The sequence below is a fragment of the Dryobates pubescens genome, chromosome 3 (assembly GCF_014839835.1).
Source record: "Dryobates pubescens isolate bDryPub1 chromosome 3, bDryPub1.pri, whole genome shotgun sequence".
Taxonomy (NCBI): domain Eukaryota; kingdom Metazoa; phylum Chordata; class Aves; order Piciformes; family Picidae; genus Dryobates; species Dryobates pubescens.
In genome coordinates this window covers 7,056,783-7,084,172 of record NC_071614.1, presented here as the reverse complement: position 1 = coordinate 7,084,172, position 27,390 = coordinate 7,056,783, and the positions used below count along the sequence as shown (strand labels likewise).

The 27,390-nt window shown below is 43.5% G+C and overlaps 1 protein-coding gene across 1 annotated transcript in view; it reads left to right on the top strand.

The window, feature by feature from the left end:
* The first annotated feature begins 5,872 nt into the window (after positions 1–5,872).
* Positions 5,873–27,390, top strand: part of SPIDR (scaffold protein involved in DNA repair) — a 193,757-nt gene continuing 172,239 nt past the window's right edge. Inside the window, 5 exon segments of the mRNA XM_054180137.1 lie at positions 5,873–5,917; positions 9,921–10,076; positions 11,069–11,147; positions 12,276–12,452; positions 13,287–13,441. Coding sequence (XP_054036112.1) covers positions 5,873–5,917; positions 9,921–10,076; positions 11,069–11,147; positions 12,276–12,452; positions 13,287–13,441 — 612 coding nt within the window.

Below are 27,390 nucleotides of genomic sequence, written 5' to 3'. Positions count from 1 at the left end.
CGCCGGCGGGACCGGGCGTTTCCCCGCGGCCCCGGTGCGCTCCTCCGGCCGCGGTGCCAGCCTGCCATCGGCGTCCTTCATCAGCCTTCGGTTTGCTCTCGGTACTGGGAGAGCAGCAGCCTCCCGTGGGCACGGCGAGCCGTCAGCATGGCAACGCTGCGGTATCGGGCCCAAAATCTTTTTACTGCTTGAAAGCCTGTTAAAGATGCCGTGTTTACGGTATGGGCAGAGAGGTGCCTGTGGAGACAGTATCCAAAACAATGTCATCTAAGTAACGTGTTTTAGAAACAAGTGACACCGAGCGTTACAGATTTTACTGGCATTGTTTTCCAGCAATACTCTGCCTCTGGCATCTCATTTGCAGACACCATGTTCAGCGTGTTGATCTGCTCAAGGGTAGGAAGGCTCTGCAGAGAGACCTGGAAAAAGCTGCCCAGGGAAGTGGTGGTCACCATTCCCAGAGGTATTTAAAAGCTGTGTAGATGTGGTGCTGAGGAACAGGGTTTAGTGGTGACCTGGCAGAGTTGGGTTAAATGTTGGAGTTCATCATCATAGAGGCCTTTTCCAACCACAATGATTCTATTATTCTTTATTGAAACACCTGCACCAGTGCCCATCAGAACACAACAGCCTGCAGTATATTCTGCACCTCCCAATTTCCAGGGGAAGCACTGGTGTAGGCAAAAGACTGGAAAACATCAGGAGTAATGTTTCAGCTGCAATGCATTTCAGCAGATGGCATGATACCTTGTGTTACCTTCCCTGTGTATTGTTAGGAGACTTGAAATCATACACATCAGGGGCTGAGATCTTATTGACTAACTGGAATCTATCCAGAAAGGGAATCAATTAAAATCCATTACTTGCACCCCATGAGCTCTTCCAGGCACCTAATGCATTCTGAGAGGCAGTGTTATTTTACAAACTGTGCAGGTTTGATAGGAATGATATACAAGTTAAAATCGCTGAGTGCGGACTGTATACAGTGGCTCTCATTCTGTATTATGAATTACACATTAATCGTTTGAGATGTGCTTACACCTGCATTCCGCTTCCAGCAGCAGCATTTAAACTGCTCTTGAAAACAACCCAGAACTGTAGCACTCAGCTTCAGGTTACTGAGTTAAAGCTAGGTTCCAGCTAGGAAAGCTAAAGTGCCTGAAGCTCATATTTTGTCAGGAGCCAACTCTAATTTTAATTAGTGCCCATATTCTGGGATCCCCTTTACCTCTCACACAAATCCATGCCAGCCAGCCTTCTCCCCCTCAGCAGCAGAGACATGCTGGGCTTATGTGATGCTTAGAATGAACTTTTCAAATTGAAAAGATCTTGATTGTAGGCAGTCAGCAGACTCCATCCACTTTTCAACATTTTCTTCTTCCTGGGGCCTGGCACTGATCAAGGCTTCTCAAGAACAGTCTTTGTGACGTCTTCCAACACCTAGTCATGACAAAACCAAATATGCAGTATTAATACTGGACCTTAAAGGGGAAACTCACTTCCTGAAGTTACTAAAATGTATCAAGTGCAGTGCTATCACTAGCTCAGTAACTTTAAAATCCTGCTGAATTAAGCTAACAGGAAGAAACTTGGTGGGAGTAAACTGCTCTAATGATTGAACTTTAAAGAGAGTCACTTCCCCCCCCCGCCAGATCTGAATATGTCCCTGCATTTTGTCTTCATCAGTTAGAGCCAAACCAGAGTACTTTGATGATAGATGTTCAGCTTCAGCTTGGAAAATCTTACTCTGTTTGCATTTTTCCTGTTAAACCACAGAGACATTTTATGAAAAGTAGGCAAATATGTCTGTCAGAAAGTTCTGTACTCACATTCCTGTTATAGCACTGAACACAACAAAGTAGCAGGAGAAGACATAAAGATGTCAGCAGTTGTAAGATGCCGTAGGCAGCACTTGGTGGTGGGATGCTGAGATGCTGAGGCTTAGGCCCAGTGCACAGCCACCCCCTGTTGGTTGGCAGCTGGGAAGCCCCCAAGCCTGGAGCCTCTCAGGGCTTTCTGGCTGAGGGGCAAGGGCTGGTAGGAAGATGCTTCCTGGGTATGTTCATTCATTTAAAACCTATTTTAACTTCTGATTCTTAAACAACCAGCTATTAATTTTTAATTTCCATGAATGTAAGAACTTGACTCCATTTGCTTCACTACAATCTGGCTTCCCCTGAGAGTTTGGGGTTTTTTTCCCCTTTTTTTCCCACAAGTTCAGAGCTTGCCTCAGCACAGCCATGCATTGTTCTGTGAAATGGTACAATTTAATTTAACTGACACTGCAGCTTTGGGACTAAAAAATCTGGAGTGTTTCATGTTGTTTCCTAGGAAACCTTAGAAAGCCTGGAATCATCAAACTGTAACACAGCCTGCAGAACAAAGTATTGTTTTGGATCTAGACTGGGGATCTGCCTGGGATCTACCCTAGACCTGAGTGATTCATAAAAATCCAGCTGACCCTGAAAGACAGACTATGCTTAATGAGTTTTTCCTCATCTATCTCATCTCAGTTAAGTAGCTGGGATGTTTGTGACTTTGAAAACTTTACCAAGGAAATTACTCAAACCGAAAACCTTGCTCTGTGCTTGAAACTGACATTGTCTGTAGCAGGCTTTATACACAGGAAAGCTTTTAATGCTGTAACTTAATGATCTGTAGAGGAAATGAATCCATAAACCCACGTTAGAATGAAGGAGAACACAAGTTCTCCAAACCTCAGTAATGTAAGCCTCTTTATCTTTTGATTCGTTTGTATAGAATATACTTTGTTTCTTTGAGAGAGAAGTTCTTTCTGCACAGGGATTTAGAAACATCACTGCAGTCGGCAGCACCACTGCCAAATAAATGCTCTTTTTCTCTGGACTTCACTAAGGACATAGAGTTGTACTGTTAACAGGAATTTTATATTTTTCAGAGAACTTTCATGCAACAAAAATGCAGAAAGAATAAATTTTCTTAATATTCCCTGAGCAGCACTAAATGTGATCTGGAGCACAAACACAGTCAGTTAGTGTATTAGATAAAGCAGACTCAAACCAGTATTTGATCCTGTGAGGACACAGCCATGCTTGTGTATGTAGATGAAAACCAGATCTTCAAAACATAGGTAGGCAGTTGTGTTAATTATGACTTGCAAAAGTATAATGCACAGCAACTTTTAACAGACCTAAAGAGTAGCAGACTGGTATTACAAAGCTTAAGGTGTTGTCAAGAAGCTTGACATCATTAAGTCTTTCACCACAGAAACATTGTCTTAAAAAACAATCACAGCTCTACTTTAATTCCTAATCAATAGGGTGGGTTTCTGACCCATTTCTTCCCTCCCCACGTCATGTCAGTGCTTCTTTGTCAAGGACATAGAAACAAATGAAGGATATCTATTGATTTTTGTGTCTTTGTGGGATTCTATAGAAATTTCTCTCAGGTGTAAGCACCTTGGAAAGAAATAATAGAGTCACTAAGCAGACCAGACTTACATGGTCCATGTAGTTCTCTGTGGTTGAGCTCTAATACAGCCTATTTAACTGAGCAGTGCAGTAAGACTTCCTCAAATATCAAAGAAAACCACTTGATGATCTACAACGGAATTAATTTGTCAGTCTGGATATTTCAGAAGAAATACTGCAAGTTCTTGGAAGGCTGAGAACGCAGTGCTTTTAACTCTGTTTTGAACATAACAATCAAAGGCACTGTGGGGTTTGGATAATGATTGTTCTGGCTCTCGTCTCTGCAAAATCCACTTGAACTAGTGGCAGTTTTATAAAGGGAATGTGAGATACAAATTGGCCACAGGGAGCCCTGGAAAGAAGACAAACTGTAAACTATAGACATAGATATATGTAATTAGGGTATAATAATAAAATTGCAATCATATAGTAGCTTTTATCAAAATGTGTTTTATAAACTCTAATTAAGCAATGAGATGCAATTATCTCATTTCACAAAGATGATTGTTAACTGTTTAACAGCAGCACTGACAGTCTAAGTGACCTTCTCAAGTACAAAAAACCCAGCAAAAAATAACTTATGTCTTTTTTTGGCCATTGTTTCTACCTATATCAGAAAAAACATTTTCAAAGGTCACAAGGCCCCTCCAGCTTAATTGAAATTGGTCCATTCAGATGTTTTAATCCCAAGTCCCTGCATCTTGACACTGACATTACCCTTTTGCCTGTCAAAACTTGCTGCTCAGGGAGTTTGAAAACAAATTTATGGTCTAAGTGCAAATTTGTTTTTCCTAATGTGGCTTGTGTTCAGATGTTATTTGCTCAGGTATCTAGCCAGTGTTTTTTATCCCAGTGCATTGTTTCCCCGTGTTGAACAGCATCATTCTTTCGAGATTTACTTCTGCACAAACTTGAGCATCACAAAGGATGCAGAAGCAAAACCCAGGCTGGAGAAATCCTGCAACAAATCCAGTTCAGACATCACCCTTCACACCTCCTCTTTTGCAACCAGCGCTGCCAACTCAGCCAGCGCCCAAGGAGAAGGAACAGACGCCCCAGGCCGCAACAACCCCAGATCGGGTTGAGGCCACAGGGACAGCTCGGCTCGGAATAGGGCCGCACCCCAAAACCGCGCAGGACCGAGGGAAGCGGTGCCGGCAATGGCCTTTCCCACACAGAAAACCTCCGCAGGGCTGGGAAGCTTGACAATCTCCTGTACTGCCTGCGCCTCGCAGGAACAGAGACAGCGAAAGAGGGCAGAAGAGGAGCTGCCACGGCTCCCCCCGTCCCCCATCACTACGTCGGCTGTAGGGCAGAAAAGCAAAACAGAGCGAAATGAGCCGCGCGCCCGTGCCCTTACAGCCCCGCCCACATCCGCCTTCAAGCCCCACGAGGCGCATGCGCGCAAGTCTCGAGCCCATTCCGTCACCCGAGCTCCGCCGGGCCCGCCCAATCAGGAGCCGCGGCTGTCGCGGCGCCAAACCTACAAAGGGCGGGGGGGTAGCGGCGACTTTGAGCACTGGGCTGGGGGGTTCCCTTGCGCCCCGCCCCCGGGGCTCCCCCGCCACGTGACAGAAGACGTGGCTGCCTCGTTAAGGGGCGATGCCTAGTAGGAAGGTACCTGCGCGCGCGTGCCAGGGAGGGGAGGGGGCTCCGGTGGTCGGGGCGCGGCGGAATCCCTCCGGCCCAGCCTGCCGGCTCTCGGGGCCATGCTGCGGCTCCAGCCGCCCCGCCGGCTGCACGCCGTGCACCCCGGCCGCTCGCCGCGCCTCTCGGCCCCGGTACGGGGGGGGGGGGGGCGAATGGTGAAAGACGGGCAGCCCCGCAGACCCGAAACTACAGCTCTGGCTGTCGGTGCTCCCGCCGCCCGAGCCGGGGGCTGGGGTGTGAGAAAGACATGCAGCTGGCGCCCCGGGGACTGTGATCCCGGTGGAGGGCGGTGTTCCGTGACCGGGCAGGCAATGGCTGGGCCCGCCGAGCTCAGGCTGCGGGCAGGCGCTTGCTGCAGAGCGGCTCAGCGGCGCCTCTTGCCGGGCTCTGGCCGCACCTGCGGCCCCGCCGGCTGCTAGGGAAGGAACACTCGTTCCGGCTCGGTCGAGGGTATTGGCACCCGCTGGAGCCGCCGCGGTGTTCGCAATTGCGCAACGTTGACCTTTTATTCGTTATTGCACAGTGGAAGCACAGCTGGACCGAGCGGAAAGTGTACAGCCTTACTTGCTAGGCGACCGAGAAAAAGTGCAGAGAAAGTAACAGAAAAAGAGACCTGGCAAAATTGCCATGCTTGGTGTTCTTCGGAGCAGCCTGGCTTCTCTGGGCATGAATATGAGCAGAGGGACTAGTCCCCTGTGCTGCTTTTTTTTCTTTGGATCCTCTCGCTTGGGTAGATTGGTGCGTGATGTGATGCTTGCAGGACAGTCGGTGGGATGCCGTCTCCGATTTGCAGTGCTCATGCCGGTATTGAGTTACCGGTGAAAGGCTGCAAGTGTCATTATTTGCTATGTGAATGCAAATGGAGTTCAAATGCCACCTGGATTCGAAAACATTTATTTTTCCTTTTAGTGTATGGACGAAATGGTGTGAATGTTTACCAACTTTTAAATGCCTCTGCATTTAAAATATTTTTAATGGAAGGTAATATCAACAACAAGTTTAAAACAACCTGCTGTACTTAAACTACCTTGTAATACTGACACTATAGGTATTTTCTTCTACAAGCTTTGATGTTCTTTAGTGAAGAGTTGCACAGTCAACTGCCACGGTTTAGCCAGCTGTTGTTGTAGTGTGATGACAGCTTTTGATAACAGTAGCTTCTTTTGCAGTCAGATATGATTGTTACTATATTGATAAAAACTTCAGTGGGTTTGGAGCAGCCCCAAGATAAGTGGGGTTGTTTGGAGTGTAAAGGGCTGTGTAGTGAGTAGTCTTTGAACATACAGCCCCAGTGACTTCATACAGGGTGCTTATGGCTAACACATATTTGGTATAACTAAAACATAGGCTGGTTGACTAGAAATGTTCTAGATAGGACCATCTGTGAGAAGTTTGGCCAGCCTCATATTAAGTAGTTTGTTGCATGATTGCTTTGTATATTTGTTGATTTTCAGTGTGTTTCTGTTTTCCTCACACCTGGCCTATGTTTATCTTACTGGAAGTAACTAAATGGGTAACTGGGGAAGGATTGTTTGCTGTGCTTTTTATCTGGAGGGTTTGAGCCTAATTCCCCTAAAGCCAGCAGGAGAAATGTAGGGGTATTTTTTTTTCCCCCTCCATTAGCAGGAACTGCTCCAAAGACGAAATGCAATGCTTTTGTGAACAGAACTCAACAGACAACTTCTACGGAAGGAAGCTATCCTAGCCTCCCCTTTAACTCAACATTTCAGGTCTTAGTCTTCAAATCCTCTATGTAATTTAAAGGTTCTTTTGCCTACCTCTTGATTTTTCTTGAGATATGCCAGGTCTGCATGCTTTTAGCTCCTTTGAGCCTGATTCAGTGATATTTAATACCAATATCTTCTTTCTTAAGACATAAGACTAAAAAATTACAAAAGATATTTTTTTTGTGCCCTGTTTTTATGCCAGAGGAAGATGATGATTAAGCTTGTGATTGAGATGAAGAGAACTCACTTTTGTTGCTGCATTTCTATGGGTACAGCATGGCCTTTGGATTAGCTTCATTATAAATATTTATTCCTGAGAAACAAGGTTTTTAAAATACTAGTTTCTCTGCTGCCTTGAAGCAGGCTGGAGTGGATTAAAGAGATTTTAGAGCTTTACATTTCTGCATGCCAGCCAACATACTCCTGCAGTAGAGGTCCTTGGATGCCAGACCTCTGTGTCTGGGGCGCAGCAGCCTTGGAGGCTTTGCAGGGGAAGGGTGACAGTGCCTTCCTTGGCACGGGCACTGTCCCACCATGGCCAAAAGCAAAGAGCTGAAGACAGACCCTGCAGAGCTGCTCCAAGCTCACTCTCACCTGTGGCTGTGGCCACACTCTTGCAGCTGCTACTGTAGGGCATTTGTCATTTGAAGCCTGGTGACACTGGCTATGTATGGAAGGTGTGGCTGCTGTTTCCTTTCTGTTCTTTGGGCTGTATTATTCATCCAGAGGCACCCCTGCCCTGGTGTCATTTGTGTTCTTGAGAATTTCATGTCTCAACTTCATATCTATGGCTATCTGTAGCTCTTTCTGTTGCACACAATGTTCAGATTACAGGTCTGTAATAAAAACACATTTGTGGCATTTACATTTATATATTCACATAAACTTTACTTTATGCATGTTGAAATTACGTAGTGGCTGAAAGTTTGTGTGGTATCAGAAACGCTGATTTTCCTGTATCTGGGGAGCAGGGCCATGTGGTGAGACAAATAGGTAGTTAACCACAGTTGTCAGCAGTACTAAGGGTTCTTCAGGTTGTAATTAAGCTGACATGGTGTCAAGCAGCTGCTGGAGTGGTCCCACTGGTCCTTGCATCCTTTATTGTGCTGCTGTGCCAGCTGTAGATAACTAGTGCTTCTTCCCAGAGAGGTTTTCTGCTGGTTTAGTTCCTTGTCACTGTGTCTGCATAGAAGTCTGCTGAGTGCTTGAGAAGGGAGAGAGGGGACTGCAGTTTTCTGGTTTGCCATGAGACCACCTGCTCTGAGACATCCCTGTAGGGCTGCTTTGAAAACCTGAGCAGCACCTGCCTTTGTCCAGGCTAGCAAAGTAGAGGATTAAATAACACACTTCTGTTGTTGAGTCATTAACTATTAAAACTGTTTTTTGCCTGTCACAGCCTTGATTATTTAATGCCTTTGAAAGAATATTCCCAGCTGTTTAAAAGTTACTTCCGGCGCCACTTCACATTGGACAGAGCCATGATGCGTTTCAGTTATTTGCCCTGTCCATGCTTGCTTCTGTGCAGAGCCATAAGCTCTTTCAAGAGGTTCATGTCTAAGCATTCTAAAACTTGAGCTTGGGGACAGCATCTTCACCAGGAGGAAAACAGGGTTTAACTTCTGTGTCACAATGTAAACCTTTCTTGTTTAAACTGTCATAGGCTCCTTACTTGATGCCGTGCCTTTATTAAAGTGCTTTTGATTCCTTATTTAATACCATGTCAGATGCAAGGTTGTGCTTCTTTTTATAGATGTATGGAAGTAGTTATGGGGTTGGTTTGCCTTTGATGATAAACCTCTTGTAGTAGCTGCTTTGCGGTGTAAATACCCTCAGTGGTTTTAGAAGAGACTCTTAGCAAGGTCAGCGGCTGTCAGAGGCAACTGCAAAGCTCACTTCTCTTACCCTGTCTTCTCACTATATGACAACAGGACCAGCTCACCAGAGGGCGTGACACAAGATGCTGCTCACTGCATGCTTTGGAAAGTGCTTGTGTTGTTCTTTCAAGTGCCCAAAAGATCTAAAGGAAGCAAAATATGTGTTGTCAGATACAAAATGGACAAAAGTTGCCGAAGACTGTCTTTGTTTCTTAGTTCAAAGTATGTTACCGTCTTGATTTCCCAGCCTGGCTGATACTATATGTGCTGATTAACATAACATTGGGGTAATTCTCAAGTACAGCTAGGAGCTGTGGTTGCTTGAGAAAGACTATCAGAAGAAGACAGGCATTCAAGCAGATAATGTAGTCAACATTTGGTAAGTTTCAGTAGCATAGTGGGCTAAGATGTTTATCATGCTCAGCATCAAATTGTGTGTAAAAGGGTGCAGAATCTGAAGGATAATTTTGGATGTGATAGCAGGCAATTCCCTCATCTTCAGCTCTTATCTATTGCATGTAATTAGCACTGGGTGATGACCAGCATTCTGCTTGTGTCCAAAGGACTTCTGGCAGCCTGTGTAAGGGGAAGGCAACACTGTCTACTAATTTTTTGGGAGATGACTATGAAAGCAAATAGAGTAAACCAGGTTGGAAAACCAGTAAACCAGGACCTTCAAGATCATCGTGTCCAACCCATCAACCAATCCAACCCACCTAAACTACTAAACCGTGGCACCAAGCACCCCACCAAGTCTCCTCCTGAACACCTCCAATTCTAAGAGCTGGAAGAGTCTGGGTTCTTTTGGTTGTTTAATGGGGAGCCGTACAGTGATATCTAGCTTGACCTCCTGGATCACACACAATTAGATTAAATACAACTTGGAAAGAATTAAGTTAAAGTGTGTATTACTGGGCTGGTCCTGTTTAGGATCATATTTTCCTCTCTGCTGGGCAATTAATAGGTATTGCAACTGTAACTGATCAACAGAACATGGTGTACTTAAAAATGACTGCATTTTCACCTGACAGTGCTGATAATATTTAGTATTGCAGAAACAACAGTTGTAAGCGTTCAAGACTTCCATTCCCTCAGCTCATTAAAAATTGGAATTTGTTTGCAAGTCTTCCTCAAATTCTAAGGGGGTAGTCTAGGTTAAGTAAGTTTAACTTCAAGAATTGCGTGTACACTGTCCTCAGTCGGTTTGTTTTCCCTTGTAGCGGAAACGGTGTTGGAATGCAGAATGCACTCCCTTCCCAGATGAGACGCCCCTACAGCTGAAAAAATCGAGTGTCAGGACATCAGCAGCTTCCACTTCGATTTCCAACGCGTGGCTCAGGTGTGGGGATGGTTTTCAGAGCACACCGGTGCTGGAGGTAAAATGCTGGCTTACCAGTGTAAGGAAGAGATGCGAAGTGACAGTTGAACCAGTTTCCATGCTTGACTGCATTTCAAGATGTTGCCCTTTTTTTTTTTTTTTGCATTGTTTCCCAATTAACAGCATATTGCTAGCTGTCAGAGCAGACAAAAATGGGAAGCAAGGTTACATAAGGGCATTGTCTTAACTGGTTAGTGTAATTTCTTGAGTACACATCAATATGTTATCGCCTAGATAGCTTTTGTCACTTGGAAAGTTTCAGTATGCTGAGGGCTACAGAAGTGATTTATCATTTGGGATGTACTGCGTTTCCTACAAAAGATACTGACCATAAATCCTCTAACTTGCATCTGATGATTTGTTGTTAGGTCTAAAGCGTGTTTGCAGTAATTAATTCACTGTAGGGAATCTTGCTTGTTGCTGACTCTGCAGACATGGATTTTGGTCTGATGCTCTTTTGGAAGATATATCAAATTGTTCTTAATGTTGTGTGCATTGGTCCCATTGGTCAGCCAGCTCTGGGTGAGAAGTGCTTTGTGTTGAAAATCACTTTCAAAGGTGCCTTTCTTTCTTTTTCTGGTACTGGGCAGTCAGTGTTGCATAGCTTATGGGATTTAATAGAATCAGGGACAGGGCCATTGAATACTCTTTCTCTGCAACCTTTGAATAGAGCACGTGCTTTATCAAGTGTGTTCTTCCTGTCTGCTTTTGACATTTTCATGCTGAAAATACTGGCTCTTGTTCTTTGCAAGGTCAGATGTGATTCCTTTCATTGTCACAGTAAATTAACTTTCCTAAACAATGAAAATTTAGCTTTTATGTTACTGTTCTCCTGCTTTATTACCTGACATTGAGTCTAGTAGATAAACTGATTTGAAGTTGTGCCACTAAGTTGTGGTGGGTGAATAATAAGAGTTTTGAGTATATTGCTGTATGTTAAATTGTCTTTACTTATCATGATTAAATGTCTCTGCCTCTTTTTTAATATAGTCCCTGAGACCTACAGATAAGAAATCCAGGTTTAAGAAGCATCTTGGACCACTCTTAACATCTGCTGAAAGAGCAGCAGGTATAGCTATTTCATGTTAGTGCTGTCAGATTTTGTTTTGCCCTCTTTCAAGGTGGAACGGGGCTGAAAATGCTAATTGTGTTCTTTGGTTATTGGAATCAGAAGCTAATTTTGATAAGACACAGCTGTGATGCTATTGTGATTAGGCTCCTCTATTCACCTGGAGCTGCAGAAATACATTCTGCAAAGCTGCAGGCACTCCAGCTCTTGAAGAGGTGAAAGAAGCATTGCTCATGTTGTGTATACTGTGGTCTGCAAGGACTGGATATTAAAACTGCTCACATTTTTAAGAGGAGAGAATGATAAACAAGTCTTAGCTGCCTAGGTAGGGGGCAAAATTATTCTCAACAGGTACCAGTGTTTTGTAAGTATGAGAGAAAACATATTTTATAAGTATGAGGAATAGATAGGAAAACAATGTTGTCACCCTTGTGCTTTCAGTCTTTATGCACCTGAGTCTCTGTAATACCCAAGGAGATGTCATTGCATTTCTGCTCTGGGCCTCCCTGCCTCCAAATCCCCAGTGACTGCCTAGCTTCCCATTTCCTAAAAAGCTCTAGTAGGGTAGGAAGTGGAAAGCTCTGCCTTCCTATGATGGCAAACATTATGTGCTCCATGCTAGGCATTAATCCTTTTTTCATTTTGTTATTAAATGATGGACAAAGATATTTTTAAGTGTCTCACTTCAAAGGTACAATGGCCATTTTTGGTTACTCCTGAAAAGTTTAATTTCTTTTTTACCTCAGGTCAAAACTGGAGAGTACCCTTTACTGATGGCATAATTTATTTGTTATTCACTCTACAAAGTTCCAAACACAGAAGTCCAAGGACAGTCTTTATTCAAACCACTTATGATTTGAAAGGGCACATGTGAGAGCATTAGGAGCAAAGGGCAGAGTGACAGCCTCACTGGATAAAATAAAGTGTTAGTGTTTAGTATGGAGAGCCCACAAGAAATAATGTGTATGTATAAGAAATAAGTGGGAGTTAATGGTCCAGTATTAATCTCTGATGCCTGGTGACGCAAGTGATAATTCTTCCAGTTCAAAGATAGTGTAGTTTCATTTTTAAGTATTATTACATTAAATTTCTGTACCAGACTAACAGTTTCCAAACTTTTTTTGATAGGATCTGCTGCTGCTGCAAGCTCTAAGGAAGCTGAGGACATTGTCTGGACCTCTAGTGGCAGTGATTTTTCAGATGATGGAAGTAAAACCTTGTTACACAGCAAAAAAAGCCCTGTTTCCAAACCAGAGGAATCACCCAGCAGACATGATTTATTATTAGAGGACAGTAGTAGTGAAGGTAAGCTCAAACACAAGCAGATCTGTCAAGAAACCTTCTGTCAGCTTCAAGTAATACAGTGACAATTCTTTGAGGTCATTCTGATCAAATGACACTATCTTAATCCTATTTCAGTTAAGTCAGTGGTCATTTTTATCATGCATTCCATCTGAGCATGGAATAAACTCGTAGGATGAACTATGTACAAAAATTTTAGACCTTGGAGTAAAGGAGCATAGTTGGGCAGGTTACACACGGAGTGAGGCATGTCAGTTCCTTGCAATACATGATAGCCTATTTGTCCCATTTCCTTCTGTGCTGTGGCACAGATACTGGGGTTGTGAACAGGGTTTTCTGCTTGCCCTGTCCTGCTGACATCTCTTCATTTCTCTGTGAAGGCTGCCACTAATAGCAGATGTTAGCTTACACCAGATTTTCAACTGCTCCAGGTCACTGTCTGATGTACTTGCTTAGAACAGTTAATTCTGAACAAGTGCACTGGGAAAATCCAGTGCAACTGGAAACCTCCCCCTAAATAAAACCTAGGAGAACTAATAATAACTGGACTAAAAGCTCTACCTGCCTAAGCTGTTAAATATACGGCCTCTTGGGGAGAAGTTCTTTGAAATCTCTTTTATTTAAACATGTTTTTTCTATCTCTCTTCACCATAGAGTGTCTGCTGGTAGGATTTAGCTTCTATGAGAGGCAGGATTATAAAATAAACAAAGATCAGTTGAACATGTGTAAAAAACAGATCCCAAAACAACCAAGCTTTTTCCAAGTTCAGGATAAGTGTAAGATTGCTCTAGCTTCATTCTTCTGAACAACCCTGTTTACAAATATTTCCTTGTTAGATGAGTTGGAGTTCATTGACTGGGAGAAGGATAGTGATTCCCCTGAGAGGCATGGTGGATCAGAGGAAGATGACAGCTCACCTGAGATATCAGACTCAGACTCCTGCACAAATCTTCATTCCCTGCCTGTCAAAGAAAATGATGAGCTATGCATGGTAAGAAACTGTTTCAAATTTAAGGGAGGAAAACCTCTTGTACTCTAACTGTGGAAGGCATTCATATTTGATTGCATTTATTTGGAGCAACGTGAGAGCTTTGCTTGCCTTCTTTCTCCAGAAGGAATTCTGTACACAAGAATTTCAAAGTGTGTTCTTTTGATTGCCAAACCTCAAAACCAAGTGGTGCCCCACATACAGAGCTTGGTCACTGAATCACTGGATGACCGAGGTGGGAAGGAACCTTTGGCAACAGTCCAGTCAAACCCTCTGCTCAAAGCAAGGTCAGCTGGAGCTGGTGGATCAGGAATGTCTGGTTGGGGTTCAAGTATTTTCAAAGATAGAGATTTCCACAAGCTGTCTGGGTAAGCTGTACCAGTGCTTGGTCACTGTTGCAGTGAAGCAGCTTTTTCTTTGAATGGCATTTCTTGTATTTCATTGTGTGCACAAAAAGTGATCAAGTGGGTAGGTTTCTCACCAGAGACACAGTGATTTGGATTCTTTACAGCCCCTGGCTGTGGCAAGTTGATGTCCAGATTTCCTGTAATGTGTTGTGTGAGGCTGTTAACCTGTTTGTCTTTAGTACTATGAGACTCTGAGTATATGAAATCCCAGTATTGTGAACAGAGCATGTTGTGAGTGATGATGAGGGGCTGTGGAGCCTGCAAGAGACTGAAGGGGGATCTCATCAATGGTTATCAATAGCTAAAGGATGAGTGTCAGGATTGAGACAGACTCTTCTTAGTGGTGTCCAGTGGCAGGGCAAGGGGCAGTGCATACAAACTGGGACACAATAGGTTCCACAAACACAAGGAAAAAATTCTTCATTTTGAGGGTGGCACAGCACTGGAACAGGCTGCTCGGAGAGGTTGTGAGGCTTCCATCCCTGGAGGCATTCAGAACCCACCTGGATGTGTTCCTGAGTGATTCACTCGAGGTGACTCTGCTGTAGCCAGGGGTTGGACTGGATGATCTTCAGAAGCTCCTTCCAGCCCTCCTCATGCTCGGGACCCTTAGAGGAGCCCATCGAAAGGCCAAGAAGCAGCGGCCATCTGGCAGCAGATGAAGCTGGGCTGGACGAAGGGAGGGTCCGGGAGCCTTGTTCGGGCAGGGCCCGAGGCTCTGCAGCCGCGGAGGGCACACGCTATCGGGGTCTGCTGGTTGGGTCGCCCCGAGCCCGCTCCGTCGGCCGGCGTTTAGGCTCCGGATCCGCGGCTCCGTGCTGCCGGCGAGACCCCGGCAGAGGGCGCTGCAGGCCTGGGCTGCGCGGCCCTGGTCCCGATCCGGCCGCCTCCCGCGGGCGCGGCCCTCCGGCGGCGGCTCTGCCCGCGGCGGACTAGCGCCGGGACCGGCCCCGGCAGGCGGGCTGGAGCTGTGCCACCGCCTGCGGGCCAGGGAGGGAAGCGGGCCGGGCTCCGTCCCGCGGTAGGGATGGGGCCGAGGAAGGCTGCTAGCGGAGCGCATTAAAGCTTTGCTAAAGCTCACCTAGACTCGTGTGCTCGTTCGTCATTAACTGACGGTGAGGGTACAGAGAAGCCTGACAGTTCCGCTCCCGGAGGAGCGACAGTCGTCGGCTTCCCTCTGAATCGGTCCCCGGCAGGGTCGTGCTGCCGTTCTGGGGTTGCTGCCTTGCTACACCTGGCCGGTCCCTAAAGCGGGTCTGGACCTTGTGCGTGACAACGTGCCAGCTGCCGCGGTCACGTCCGACCTGGCTTTCCGCTCACTCACATGGCTATCGGTGGCACTTCAGCATCTGTACCGTAGAGTTCGAGGGTTTGTTGAGCGTTTTTCTAGTTCGTGAAGAATTGATATAAAGTAGGTTAGGTCCTGGGCAGCAGCATCAGAAGAGATCTCGTGGTCTGCATAAATCTGGGAAGACACAAGAGGGATTTGTGCAAGCAGTAAAAGTTGTTCTCCTTCTGTTATGGCAGAGCTGGATAAATGCTGTGAGACATGTTCATATAGTAAATATTTTTCAGGAAAAAGGTGTTTTTGACTGCAGCCAAATGTAATAAAGCTTTTTAGCTCTAACTGGAGTAGTTACACTGCTATAAAAGATGAAGATACGCTGGGAATCTGAGAATGCCTCTGCAGCTGGAGTGCCATGGTGTGGGAATTTGCATGGGTGGTCAGTTTCACCAGTGAACTTTCTGGAGATTTGGTTTATGCAGGAGGGTAAATCCTCAGTGGTTGCTGTGCCTGTTGCAGTCTTGGTTTTGCGTTACTTGGGGTAGGCTGATTTCTTAGGGGGGAAAAAATTGTAGGCAAGCTGTTCAAGAGGTTTCCAAGAGAGAACAGAAAAGCAGTGTTCAGTATAGGAGGCCATTTGCTGTACTAGTAGACTGTGAAAGGACCTGTTAATTTTATGGCCTGGTTCCTGGTGGGGGATGGTGGGGGGGTAGGGGGAAGCCAAACATGGATATATGATCATTTTTGTGGTATTTACTAAATCTCTGGAACCTAATGGAGTGTGCAGATAATCAAAAGACCATGAAATTTATTTTACCCCGCTTCAAAATATGCCAAATACCAAGAGGTTCTGGAGGGTTTAGGATTGCTGCCAAAATATCTTTATGGTAGTATTTACCCATGGTAGAAGAGCACTAGGCTTCTAATGGGAAATGTCAAAAGCTGTGTAACTCCACAGCTTGCTTTATTTGTATATCAATAGAATAGATTTTCAAATTACTGTTCTTCAGCGGTAACTAACTGTACAAAGACTTCATGTGAAGTTTTGGTACAAAGATAAAGCCCTTGCCTCTTGGGACTGTAGCTTCACGCTCTACAGATTGGCTTCATGTTCCAGGTCTGTGTCTTTCCTATCAAGTACCCACGTCTGACGTGTAAAGCTGCTTGATAGAGGATAATGAGGAATGCAAGTTGAAGCTGGTCTTGTGGTGAGCAGCTGTTAGCTAATTTTTGGTTTCGGTTCAATTCAGAATTTTTGAAGCAAACGTGTGCAAGGTATGACATGGTCATGCTTTACGTGTGCAAGGTATGACATGGTCATGCTTTACGTTCCGTTGTATATTTTTAGGGCATGGGAGAGTTACTTGTTAACTTTCCTTTGACCTATAACCAGTGGAATTCTTGCTTAAGGTGATGTGGGATGAAGATCTGGCAAGACCTGATCCCAGATGGTTTTATTCTGAGAAGTCCTCTGCTTTCAGTTGCTTGCCTGGTTGACCTTTTTCTCGGAGATTAATGGTTAACCTTTCTTTTAGCACTGTAATGTTAACTTTTTGGCATACGTGTGTTCTGGAAGAGAATTGTGTAGTCATCTCAAAATTGATCTGACATATTTTCATGGATTAGTAATGACTAGGTTTTGCTTGGTTTGGGCAGAGGCTTGTCTCATGATCAGTTCTTATCACATGCAGAACTTCAGCTCGTCTCTGAATTGTTTTTGACTTCTAAGTATTTCAATGCTAGGGATGAAATCGAGTACTCTTGTAAGTGAATTCATGTTTCCTGCCATACTGCCTCCTAAACTGAGAACTTCCTCTGGCCCTGTGCACTGAGTGGCATCATCTTCTGTGCTCACATCCCTCCTTAAAACACTCTGTATCCTAATCCCTTAAAGTAGGCCAGCATTTTTAGAGAGTATATCATGGTGGTATTTTGCAGAGTAGGGTCTTTTCTTTTTGTCCTGTGCTAAATCTACTTCTCGGTTTCTGATGGGTAGTCAGATTTGCTTGCTTTGTATGCAGCGAGATTTATCCCAAAACGGTGTGAAGAGAACCTTTCACCCTTTGTACTACTAGTATGTAGGAGGTAGTCTCCTGTACTTGCTGTGCAGTGCTAATAGAGCTTAACTGATTAGAGCAGACCCTGTTTATTGCAGAGCATGCTAATAAGCTTGTCTACTGATCTTAACTTCTAATTTGACTGAAAATTAATCAAGAAGTCAAGTGGTTAAGGGCTTATTTTCTTTAAATACAGACTGACAAGATCCCTGAAGTGTCTTGCTCTATGTTGGTAGACAACTGAAAAAGAGTTGCCATATTTTGTTTACAAAACTTAAATGGATCACCACCGAATTCCTAGCTCTCTGTGCTGCAGTGTGTGTATACTGACAGTGGGGAATGTTGAATCTTGTGCAAAAATCCTTGTAATGTTGTGCAAAAGGTTGATTTTTTGGGCTTTCCCTTGAGTGAAGAACTCATTACTTGAAGTCCTTCTTGCACATGGATGTACGTAGCTGTATTTCTTTGTGTCTGAGGCCTCATCTGTCAAAACAAGGTCCACTCATGTGCTTAATTCATGGATTTATTACTGTCTTTAGGGGTTTTTAAAAGCAAATTTAACTCTGCCCTTCTGTGGTATTACATTGAGGAGGATTCAACATATCTACTGAAACTCTGAAGTGATCACTTCAAAGATGAGTACCCCAAGATTTTGCTGTTATTTCTGGGCCTGCATTGTCCTTGATCTCTTGGTCCCTTGTAATGGTAATTATAACTATCATTGGCTTAGTAATTAGAATTGAGTCTAGAACTATTGTTGTGTAACAGAATTGAAAATAGGTTATCTCAAGGTAGGGAATCATTATTATGGCAAATGGAATTTGTGTCATCCTCTCAGACTGATGACTTCACGCTGATAAAGGGTGATGGTATGACCATGTTATTGCAAGCACTTACTTTTGTCAGTCCATTACTAAAGGAAGCATATTAGAATGTATACAAGAATACCCACAAGCTTACCATTACTTCTAAATGTGTGCTTCATAGAATAATCCAGGTTGGAAGGGACTTCAGAATGTCTCCAACCTGCACGAAGCAGGCTCAGGTACAAGGTCAGACAAGGTGGCTTAGGGCTTTATCCAATTCGATCTTGGGAAAACCAAAGGACCGAGACTGGATAACTAGTCAGGGCAACATCATTCTTCCCTCCCTGTCTCTTTCTTCCATGTCTCCTCCAAAATTGGAATGTTACCTTTCTGGGTTGAACTGGTCTCTTCTAGCAGGGCACTTCAGGTGGGCTTTTTGAATCAAAGGACTGCAGATCAGTAGTGGCACAGAAACAGATGCCTTTTGCATTCAGACTGGCCAGGTGGAAAGATTTGTAACTGAGCTGCTGGACAAAAATGAACTTATGCACCAGCAGCTTTCTTCCACATCTGCAGGGGTGTCTTTGCATCTTCTGATCCAGAAGTGAAGCCTTGGAGCTTAGTCACAGACAATAGTTTCCCTCTAAACTTCATTTCCATGATTTGCTCAGATTAACCAAATAGGAACCAGCATGTTTCTGGGTGCACTGTGGCTCTCTGTACTCTGCCTTCTCTTAGATCTCCAGTTAAACAATCACCCTGTTAATTTTAAATCAGGATCAAAGACATTAGTTCAGCTAACATCTAAATGGCTCAGATGTTCCTTGCTTTGATTCAAAGTATCTTGGGAAGACATTTCTTTATAATTCCAAGACACATCTCAGTGCAGGTGAATGGGCTCATTATCCTCCTCAAGAATGATGCACTCAGTCAAATGAGTGTCTTGACATTCATTAAGTGTCTTTTTAATGGTGTAAAAAAAAGTCCTTGATGGCTGTTTTGGAGGAAGCCTCTTGGATCAGTTGTCAGACTTTACAGGTGTTTGCATGTATGTATGTGTGCTCTTGCAGGTGATCCTGAGTATCACCGAGGCAGCTGTGCTTTGTGCCTCACTTGTGAATTCCCTGGGTATTTTATTAACTAAGTATAACAGAATCCTGTGTACCACATCCTGGGCATGCTAAATCTGATGGATCACAGGAACTATTGCAGTGGCATAAACAGACTTCAGACCTCACTGCCTTCTGGTGTCATTCCCAGACTGTATTTTTGTTCGAAGCCCTGGGCTGTGCGCTGTTCATCCAGCCCCTCTGCTTTGTTTAACTTAAGGCTTCAGCTGAGCCCCATACTCTTTATTTCACAGCTCTGGAGAGCAACATCTTTAAGTGCAGCTGACAGCATGGCTATCTTGGCATCCACCTATTGAATGCTTCCCTCTGTCGTCTTTCCCTCCTCCCCACGTTTGCCTGGTCTTTCAAACAGGATTCAAGTGGCCTGTGTGGGTTTTCCTGCAGCTGCATGCCACAGGAGGCATCTGCCTTTCATCAGGCCAGGCACCTCTTGGCTTTTTTCACAGCACTGCAGAGGGTCTGCAGGAGTACCAGGAGAACCAAAGCAGTCTGTTTGCTCTGTTAAGACACTGACCTCCACCTCAAGAGGTGAAGCAAAGAAAGAGAATCTGTGTCTCCAGTTTGTAGGCTGCCTGGTGCTGGAGCAGAGGCTATGGGAAAGAGCAGAGCATACACTGCTGGGAGTGCAGTGCTCTCCTCTGAAAGGAGACAAAGCCAGAGGAGTTAACATTCACAGGAAGTTGAAAGCTTTTGTCTTTTCTCATCTGAGGCTTTCTGTTTGCATATCACATTACAGGTGATATGTTAATAGTTCTGGACTCTACAAGTAGCTGTGAGGACCCTGAGGAAGCTGTTGTGTTCTGATTTGTCCAGCTTTGTCTTCCAAACTAGTTCCTAAAGAGGTGTCTCAGGACTCCTCAGGCCGAATTGGAGGAGAGATTGGTTTGAATTTGTTTGAAATCCTCTTTGAAGGAAATGGTGGAAGTTGTACTGGAATACATAGGACTAGTCTTAACCATTTCTCGTTCTGATAGGTGTGCTTTCTAAATATTGTTCTGGAAGGAGACCTGAACAGAATAGACTGGCTCATGGCTTGGATTCTCAAAGTCTTTAATCAAATCTTTTTTGTGGATTGTAACTTTGCTCTACAAATTTTGATCTTTCAGTAGCTGGTTCTGTCTCGCATCATACCAGTTTGTTGTGACAGGCAAAGGTCTGAATATATTAGGGGAAAGTAAAATGCTCTTTCTTTATCAAGCATACTTGTTGCATCCAGTGGTGAAGAAAACATATTTTCATGTCCTTTTAAGGTACTTTGTTGCTGCTCACATCTTTTCACAAGTGAACCTTGCTGGTCTGGGGATTTGTGGCAGCAGTATAAGACAGACACACAGCTATGTGAAACAAAAATGCATATGTAATGCTGTTTATAGAATGGCTATTAAGTAGGATGTTTAAATGCCCAAGGTTGACATTTAATTTGTGGCAAATCAGGTCAAACATGAAGTGTAACACAATCATCCAGCTATCCCTGTATTGCAGTTTCATCTTAGGAGTTTGTCACTCTTCACTGAAACAGAGCTGTTCCTTGATGGTAATGTTTAGGGTATCCTGGCTCTTTGTAGCATTTGCTGAATTGGGAATATCTGGGAATGAATGTAGAATGCTGTAAACAGAGGAAGACCAAAGTTTAGAAACTCTTCTGTACTAACCATGAGGTTTTTAAACCCCCCTGAGGTTTTTTCCAGTGTGTTTCTCCCTCTTGAACGGATGAAGCTCTTGTATATCTGTGCTTGTCTTTATCTGGCATGGAAGAAGGCAGCTATGTGGGGGCTTTGTTTTGTGGCTGTTTTTAAGTCCTGCCACTATCTTTTGCATGCAAAGAATGCAGTTTGGTATGGTACGGGGAGCAGGACAGGACGTTTGTTCCCACTGCAATGTGGATGTGTGCTGGATAGATAAGAGAAGTAAATGGGGGTAGAACAAATGGAATAAAGCTGAGATATTTATAATAAAACATAAGACATTTGGATGTGGGAACTTGTCTTGGGCGGGGGTTTGGCTTGCTTGGGGACAATGAGGCGGGGTGAAATCCCAATGTTTCTCATATCCAGTTTGGCAGGGTTTGTGTCATGTTCTGTTGCTCTTGCTTTGTGATAAACAGTTTCTAGACAAATGTCTGAATCATCTGTAGATGACAATCCAGATTTACAGTTCTTTTGTTATCAGGACACTTGCATTCCAGGCTAATAAGCCTGGTGATTGATTAACCCTTTCTTTGGAGGTGTTCCGTAGTGGTGGGATAAAACTCCCTAACTGCAATGTTAAAGAAGACTGTTTGCTCTGCAAGGATGTGCTAGCACACTCCTGTATATGCCAGCTGCATACAACCCTGCTGTCATAAATCTTTTTATTAATGTATCACTATTTGACTTCAGCCAGGGTAGCAGCCTTGACTACTTCATGGTTTTATCTTTGTCCTTGATCTCCCTGGAAATACGCTCACAGATAGTGAGTAGTGGGAGAAATATCACATGAAGTAACAACTTCATTATTTCCACTATTCCCAACTCATGGCTTTATTATTGCCACTTCCTGGATACATGAAGAAGCTGTTGCCCCCTGGCTGTTGATTCACTGTTCAGTCCCAGCTCCAGTGGCATACTTTTTGACTCAGTCCCAGTCATTCTCCTCCCACTCTGTCTCCTCTTCCTAGCACGGTCACTATTTCACTCCCTTGTCCCCATTCACCCTCACCTGGTCATTGCTTGGTCTCAATTCACCACTTGTCTTGCCTAATACATCTGCTTTGTTCTGTGCTACCAGATGCTCTCACATGGATGCAGCTCTTCAGATCCAGTGTCGTGAGACAGTGCTATTGTGGCAGTCTCCAGTGTTCTGCACACAACTCTTGTATTGGTGGGAAAAATACTTGTAGAGGACACCAGTGGAGGAAAGCTCTGTTCTCCTTTTGTAGGAATCTTTGTGGGGCTCTTGGTTAGTTTGATGCTTCTGAGAGGAAACGATTTGTTGTGTTGCAGATGTGTTGACACCTTCCTGTTCATGGGAAAGGGACAACTGAAGCTAACTGTCTGCATGTGAAGGCAACAATGATAGGCGTAGAGCAAATTCATCCTGACATACAATAGCCATGGATGAGATGGGTTGAGGTGTGTTCTGGGGTTGAAATAGGCTTAAAAGTTGCTAAAATACTGCAGTTTAAAAAAATCCATTGTCTGTACATCAGCTGTACTTGTGGACAGTAGTTTTCATCCTCCTGTGCACAAAAAAAACCCCAACCCTGCAGTGTAACTAGAAAACCTTAAGAGGGAGTTGGTAAGAGTGATCAGGTATATGGGATGTTTTCTGCAAGGGGAAAACTTCATACAATAGAAACCTTCATTCTCACGAAGATTGCTCTGGAGAGGACATGAAAGAAACTTGTGAGTCACAAACAGATAGGGAGAAGTAAACAGAATGACTCGCTACTGCATGCCCAAGAGACATCAAGTGAAACTAGCAGGTTGATTCAACATTAAAAAGGAGTTTGTTCATCCCACCATATGAGCTGTAGAGCTCCTTGCCACAGGGATGATATGTGTGCTTAAAGATTACATGAGTTCAAAACTAATTGGACACAATTTCATGGACGACAGATCTGTTCAGGATTACATACAAAGATCTTGCCTCTGGTTGAAGCCACAAAGTGGAATCAGGGAGGCTGTTCTGTGGCAGCATTGCCACATGCTTGTCCTGTGTTAAACTCTTCCCTAAACATCTGACATTAATCATTGTTGGAGACAAAAGTAAGGAACTAGAATGGTCCTTGATAGATTCCCCTACAGCTATTCCCATGTTTGTACTGTGGACTTTTCAACATGTATGAATTTTGTCCCCTTCCTCTTGCCACCCTCAGTGCTTTTTCTGCAAAGCAGTTGAGAAGTTACATACCAAGAAAGCTATGTTGGAAATTCAGATTGCACTGGGTTGGAAGGGACCCTCAAAGGTCATCTTGTCCATGCCCCCTGCAGTGAGCAGAGAGACCTCCACTACATCAGGCTGCCTAGGGCCACATCAGGCCTGAGCTTGAAAGTGTCCAGGGATGGGGCCTCAACCACATCCCTAGGCAAACTGTTGAAGTATTTTACTACTCTCATTGTAAATAACTTCTTCCTCCATCCAACCTAGATCTACCCTGCTCCAGTTTCAAACCATTGCTCCTTGTCCTATCACTACAGTTGATCCCCACTTGGTGCAATGCAGTGCTAGTAGTTGTGGCAACTATAGGGAAAGCATCATATTTCCTTTCACTCTAGTCTTTGCAGACAGGTACAGAGAAAAGAACAAGATTATAGACAGTAATGTAACAGTTTTACAGAGCCACTTGTAAATCCAGGTTCTATAGCTGGGTACCAGCTTCATCAGGGAGTTTGGCTAATGTGTTCCTCCTTGATAGGACTCACCCTTGTAATGTAAGGTACCTGTGATGTGATGGCAAGATACAAGAGATTTGTGTGGTGTTTACTTACTTTTTTAGAAAGGAAGAATCAAGGCATCTCTTTGCAGTAAGAAACTCCTCAGATTAGCCTGCAGTTACTGCAGGGGTTATGGAGAGACAGATGTGGTGTCCTCTTACCTAGCTTGTGGTGGATTAAAAAATATCAGGCTGTGTAGACTTTTCCAAAGGTACAAATTTAGGACAAGGAAATAAAACAAGGCATAACTGCCATCATATGCCTGGAAAGCAATGAGATGGACAGCAGATAAGGTTGTCAGTTTAAACAACAACAAAATCAATGTTTTTACAAGAAACAAGTAAAAAAGCATGAAGGGTGATTTTCCCCATCTACTTTTTAACCTTTAGATGCACTTGAGCCTCATTCTCCATGTTGTTTTTTCCCTGCAAACAGCAGATCTAGATTTGTTTCTTACAGTGTTTTTGACTTGTGGCTTATTTAAATTATAAGTAAAAGGTTCTCTCTTCTTTCTTTCCTGTAAGAGCATTTCAGTGTTGAAAAGCTAGTAAAGGAGCTGTGGGAGGAAAAAGTGGGCATTGGGAAAGGTCATGGCTTTACAATTTCAGGTAAATGATTGCTAAGCATATCAATGCTTCATAAATCTAATGATTTTGGAGAAGAAAGTGGGTCTGGGAAAACATTAAAGAGACTAAAGCAGATGTTAAAGAAAAAAGAAATCACTGAAAAAAGGCAAATACACCACCTTTGATAATGAGGGTGGGTTGATTCATCACTTCTATATGAGTCTTAAGTGAAAAATATTACTCATTTCCTTGTTTCCTATCGTGGGAATATGCCTATGTAAATGTTTAAGTTAGTTACCATCATAGTTCATTGTGAGTGAATTGGAAGAAGTATCTGGGGAAATGGGAAGGAAAATCAGACCATTTTATGCAGTAGTGGAGGGCAGCATCTCTTATATTGTTCAAGTCACTTTTTGAAGCCAAGACTGGCAGTGAGATTTAAGGGGGAAGTTATACTATATTATTAAGTACTCTTTTTCTTGTGTATGCCTTTGCTTCTACCTTAAGCATTCTCAGGTTGGCATTTCTGCATGCTTAATGCAGCAGTGGCTTAGGGACCATGACTTAAAGTTTGTTAGTGAAGTAGCAACACTTCTTAACTTCTCTGCATGCAAATTGCAGTTTTTAAAATGCTATTCAGCTGTTACTTAATTGCCATCAATTAACTTGTAATCATTTTGGAAGGTGGTGGAAGTTTTCTGTTTGCCTTGCACACCCCCGACACTTGGAGCAGTCAGAAGTAATAATGCAGGCTTTGACACAGTCATGATCCGTGTCGTCATCACAGGGCTTGGAGAAGTAAGGCTGCTGGTGATATAATGTGTGGTGGTTTCTCCTCACATTTTGAGGAGGGAGGAGTGATTTAAGAGAACATTGAATGCTAATTTCTGCTGCTTTGTTACCATGCATATTTTAAATGAAAGAATAGCAAATGGATTTAATTTTTATGGGATTTGCAGCCAGTAGATCATAAAAATTCTCCATCTGCTTGTTAGCAGCACTGTGCTCCACTCTCTTTAGAAGATGATGATTATGCAGCTTATGTGTTTTCCTGAACTGGAATGAACTGGAATGAATGAATGAGATGTTCTGAAGGAGATTCCCACATGTTGGTGGTATTGTAGGGTTTAACTGCAAGAAAAGCGCCATTGAGTATTTTCTTTCCTCCAGCGCTATGCCTGTTCCAAATGTACTTTGTTTCTCAGGCTCTTCAGCTGGCACGAAGTCATTGAACAGAGGTTGCTGCTTTTTGCAATTTTTGGTACAGGTCTCAGCATAACACTCAACTTTCCTGAGGCTTCTTTAGGTGTTGCAGCAATAACAAACCATGACTGCTTTGGGAACCTAGAGCTGGTGACCCAGCTGTGGCCCCTTCCAATTACTTTCCTTGCTGATGCTAATAAGTTGTACAATATTACCAGACTTCTGCAGTGTTTGGTTTAAAAGTGATTGTGCAGTTTGTTTTCTGGAGGAAAAATCCATTAAACTGAAAAATCAGCTGTTGGTCCCCTGAGAAATTCTTCAGCTGCACATCACATTCCTCTGAAGGAGTATACCAGGGAAGTAGTATTCCTTTGCTTAGTACTTCTTTGCTTTATGCATCTCATACAGACATCAGATAAGATGCTGAGTTCAACAAGTCTCTGATGTGACTTGTTCTTGATGTTCTTACTTTGTTTCCTTGATCTCTACAACTTTTAAACTGCTGCTCTATTGTACATTAAGTTCTCTGCTTCCAGAATCTCCTTGGTATGTTATCTTATGTGGCATTATAACAGTGTTTATGGATTAAAGCAAAAGGAAGTTCTGGTTTGCTGTTTACATCTCAAATGCAGAGGTTGCTTCTATTCTATTTAGTGAAACTGAAAATTCATATCTGATGTCTCAATCTCTCTGGCAGATGTTAGTCCCAGTATGTTCAATTTCTAAAAAGAACAATGCTTTAGCTTTTGCTAGTTCAAACTAGACTAATTGCATGTGTAGAAATAGAAACAAACTACGCTGGAAAAAGCTAGAAAGGAGTTAGCTGGGTTTTTTTAGCTTCCTATTTAGAGTTGTAAAGAGTGGAAGTTATACTGTGGAAAATCAACGCTTGCTAAAACTTAAACCACACAGAGGTCAAACTAAGGCATAATGAAGTGAAAGCATTAAACTCAAGTGAAGAAGGTGATAGTTACTGATAGAAAAGAGGGCTGAAAAGTGAGAATGAAATTAAGACTGGGGAAACAAGCTTGAAATTCTACTTAAATGAGATGCGAGTAGAATTCTGTTCTAGCGTTGTGAAACTGCAGAATCCAGAAGCCTGATGGGTCGTAAGACGTTGTTGCTGTGGTTAAAATGTGGTCAGTGCCAATGTGTGCATTTGTTTTCAGAAAAATATGGCAACCTGCACTGGCTTTTGAAAAAGAACACACACCCCCACCCCCCCTCACCCCCTTCTCAGCCATGAGCTGGAATTAGTGAAAATAAAACCAAGTCATCGAGAAATATGTTCTCATAGGTAGCTGGCAATGAACATCTCCTTCACTGCACATACTAATAACTTGTATTGAATAAATTGAAAGGTCTTGAGTTTTGTGTGCCTAGTCAGGTGCAATTTGTCTGCCTCTGTCTGCATTCATTGTGACCACACATCATGTAAATCCGGTTGTGTTACCCTGTAGGTAGCTAGACATTTTTTCCTTTCACCTATTTTCTGTGCTTTTCATCTGGTAATAAGTCATTTCCAGACCGAAGAGGTATGAGGACTGACAGGTCAGGTGTTATAAAACAGCAATAGAATTACAATGCTTTGACTTGGAATATTGCAGAAGCTCAAATGCAACACTAACCTAGTTCTGGCATTAGCCCAGTTTTACTCACCGATGGATGCGATTTGTATCTCTCCTCTGCTGTTGCACTTCCTGCTCCTCTGAAGTCGTGTTTCCACATTGCTCCTGCACTTAACAACTCGGTCTTGTTTTGGATCTGTCCTAGATTCTTTTCTCTGACCCTCTAAATGAATATTTTATCTATTTAAAAATGGGGGAGGAGAAAGTAGGCAAACATGTTGGGTTGTCAGGTTCTGCAACATTACTGACAGAAGTGCTCTTCGTTTTATTGGCAAATGATCCTACTCTCAGCTTGACATGTTAACGGAGCTGCAAGGTGTTGCTGTTCTTCAGTAGCTGAGTTATAGAATAGAATTAACCAGGATGGAAAAGACCTTTGAGATCATCAAGTCCAACCTATCACTTGGTTTTAAGGAGGGTGCAACAAAGCTGGTGAGGGGTTTGGAGCACCAGAC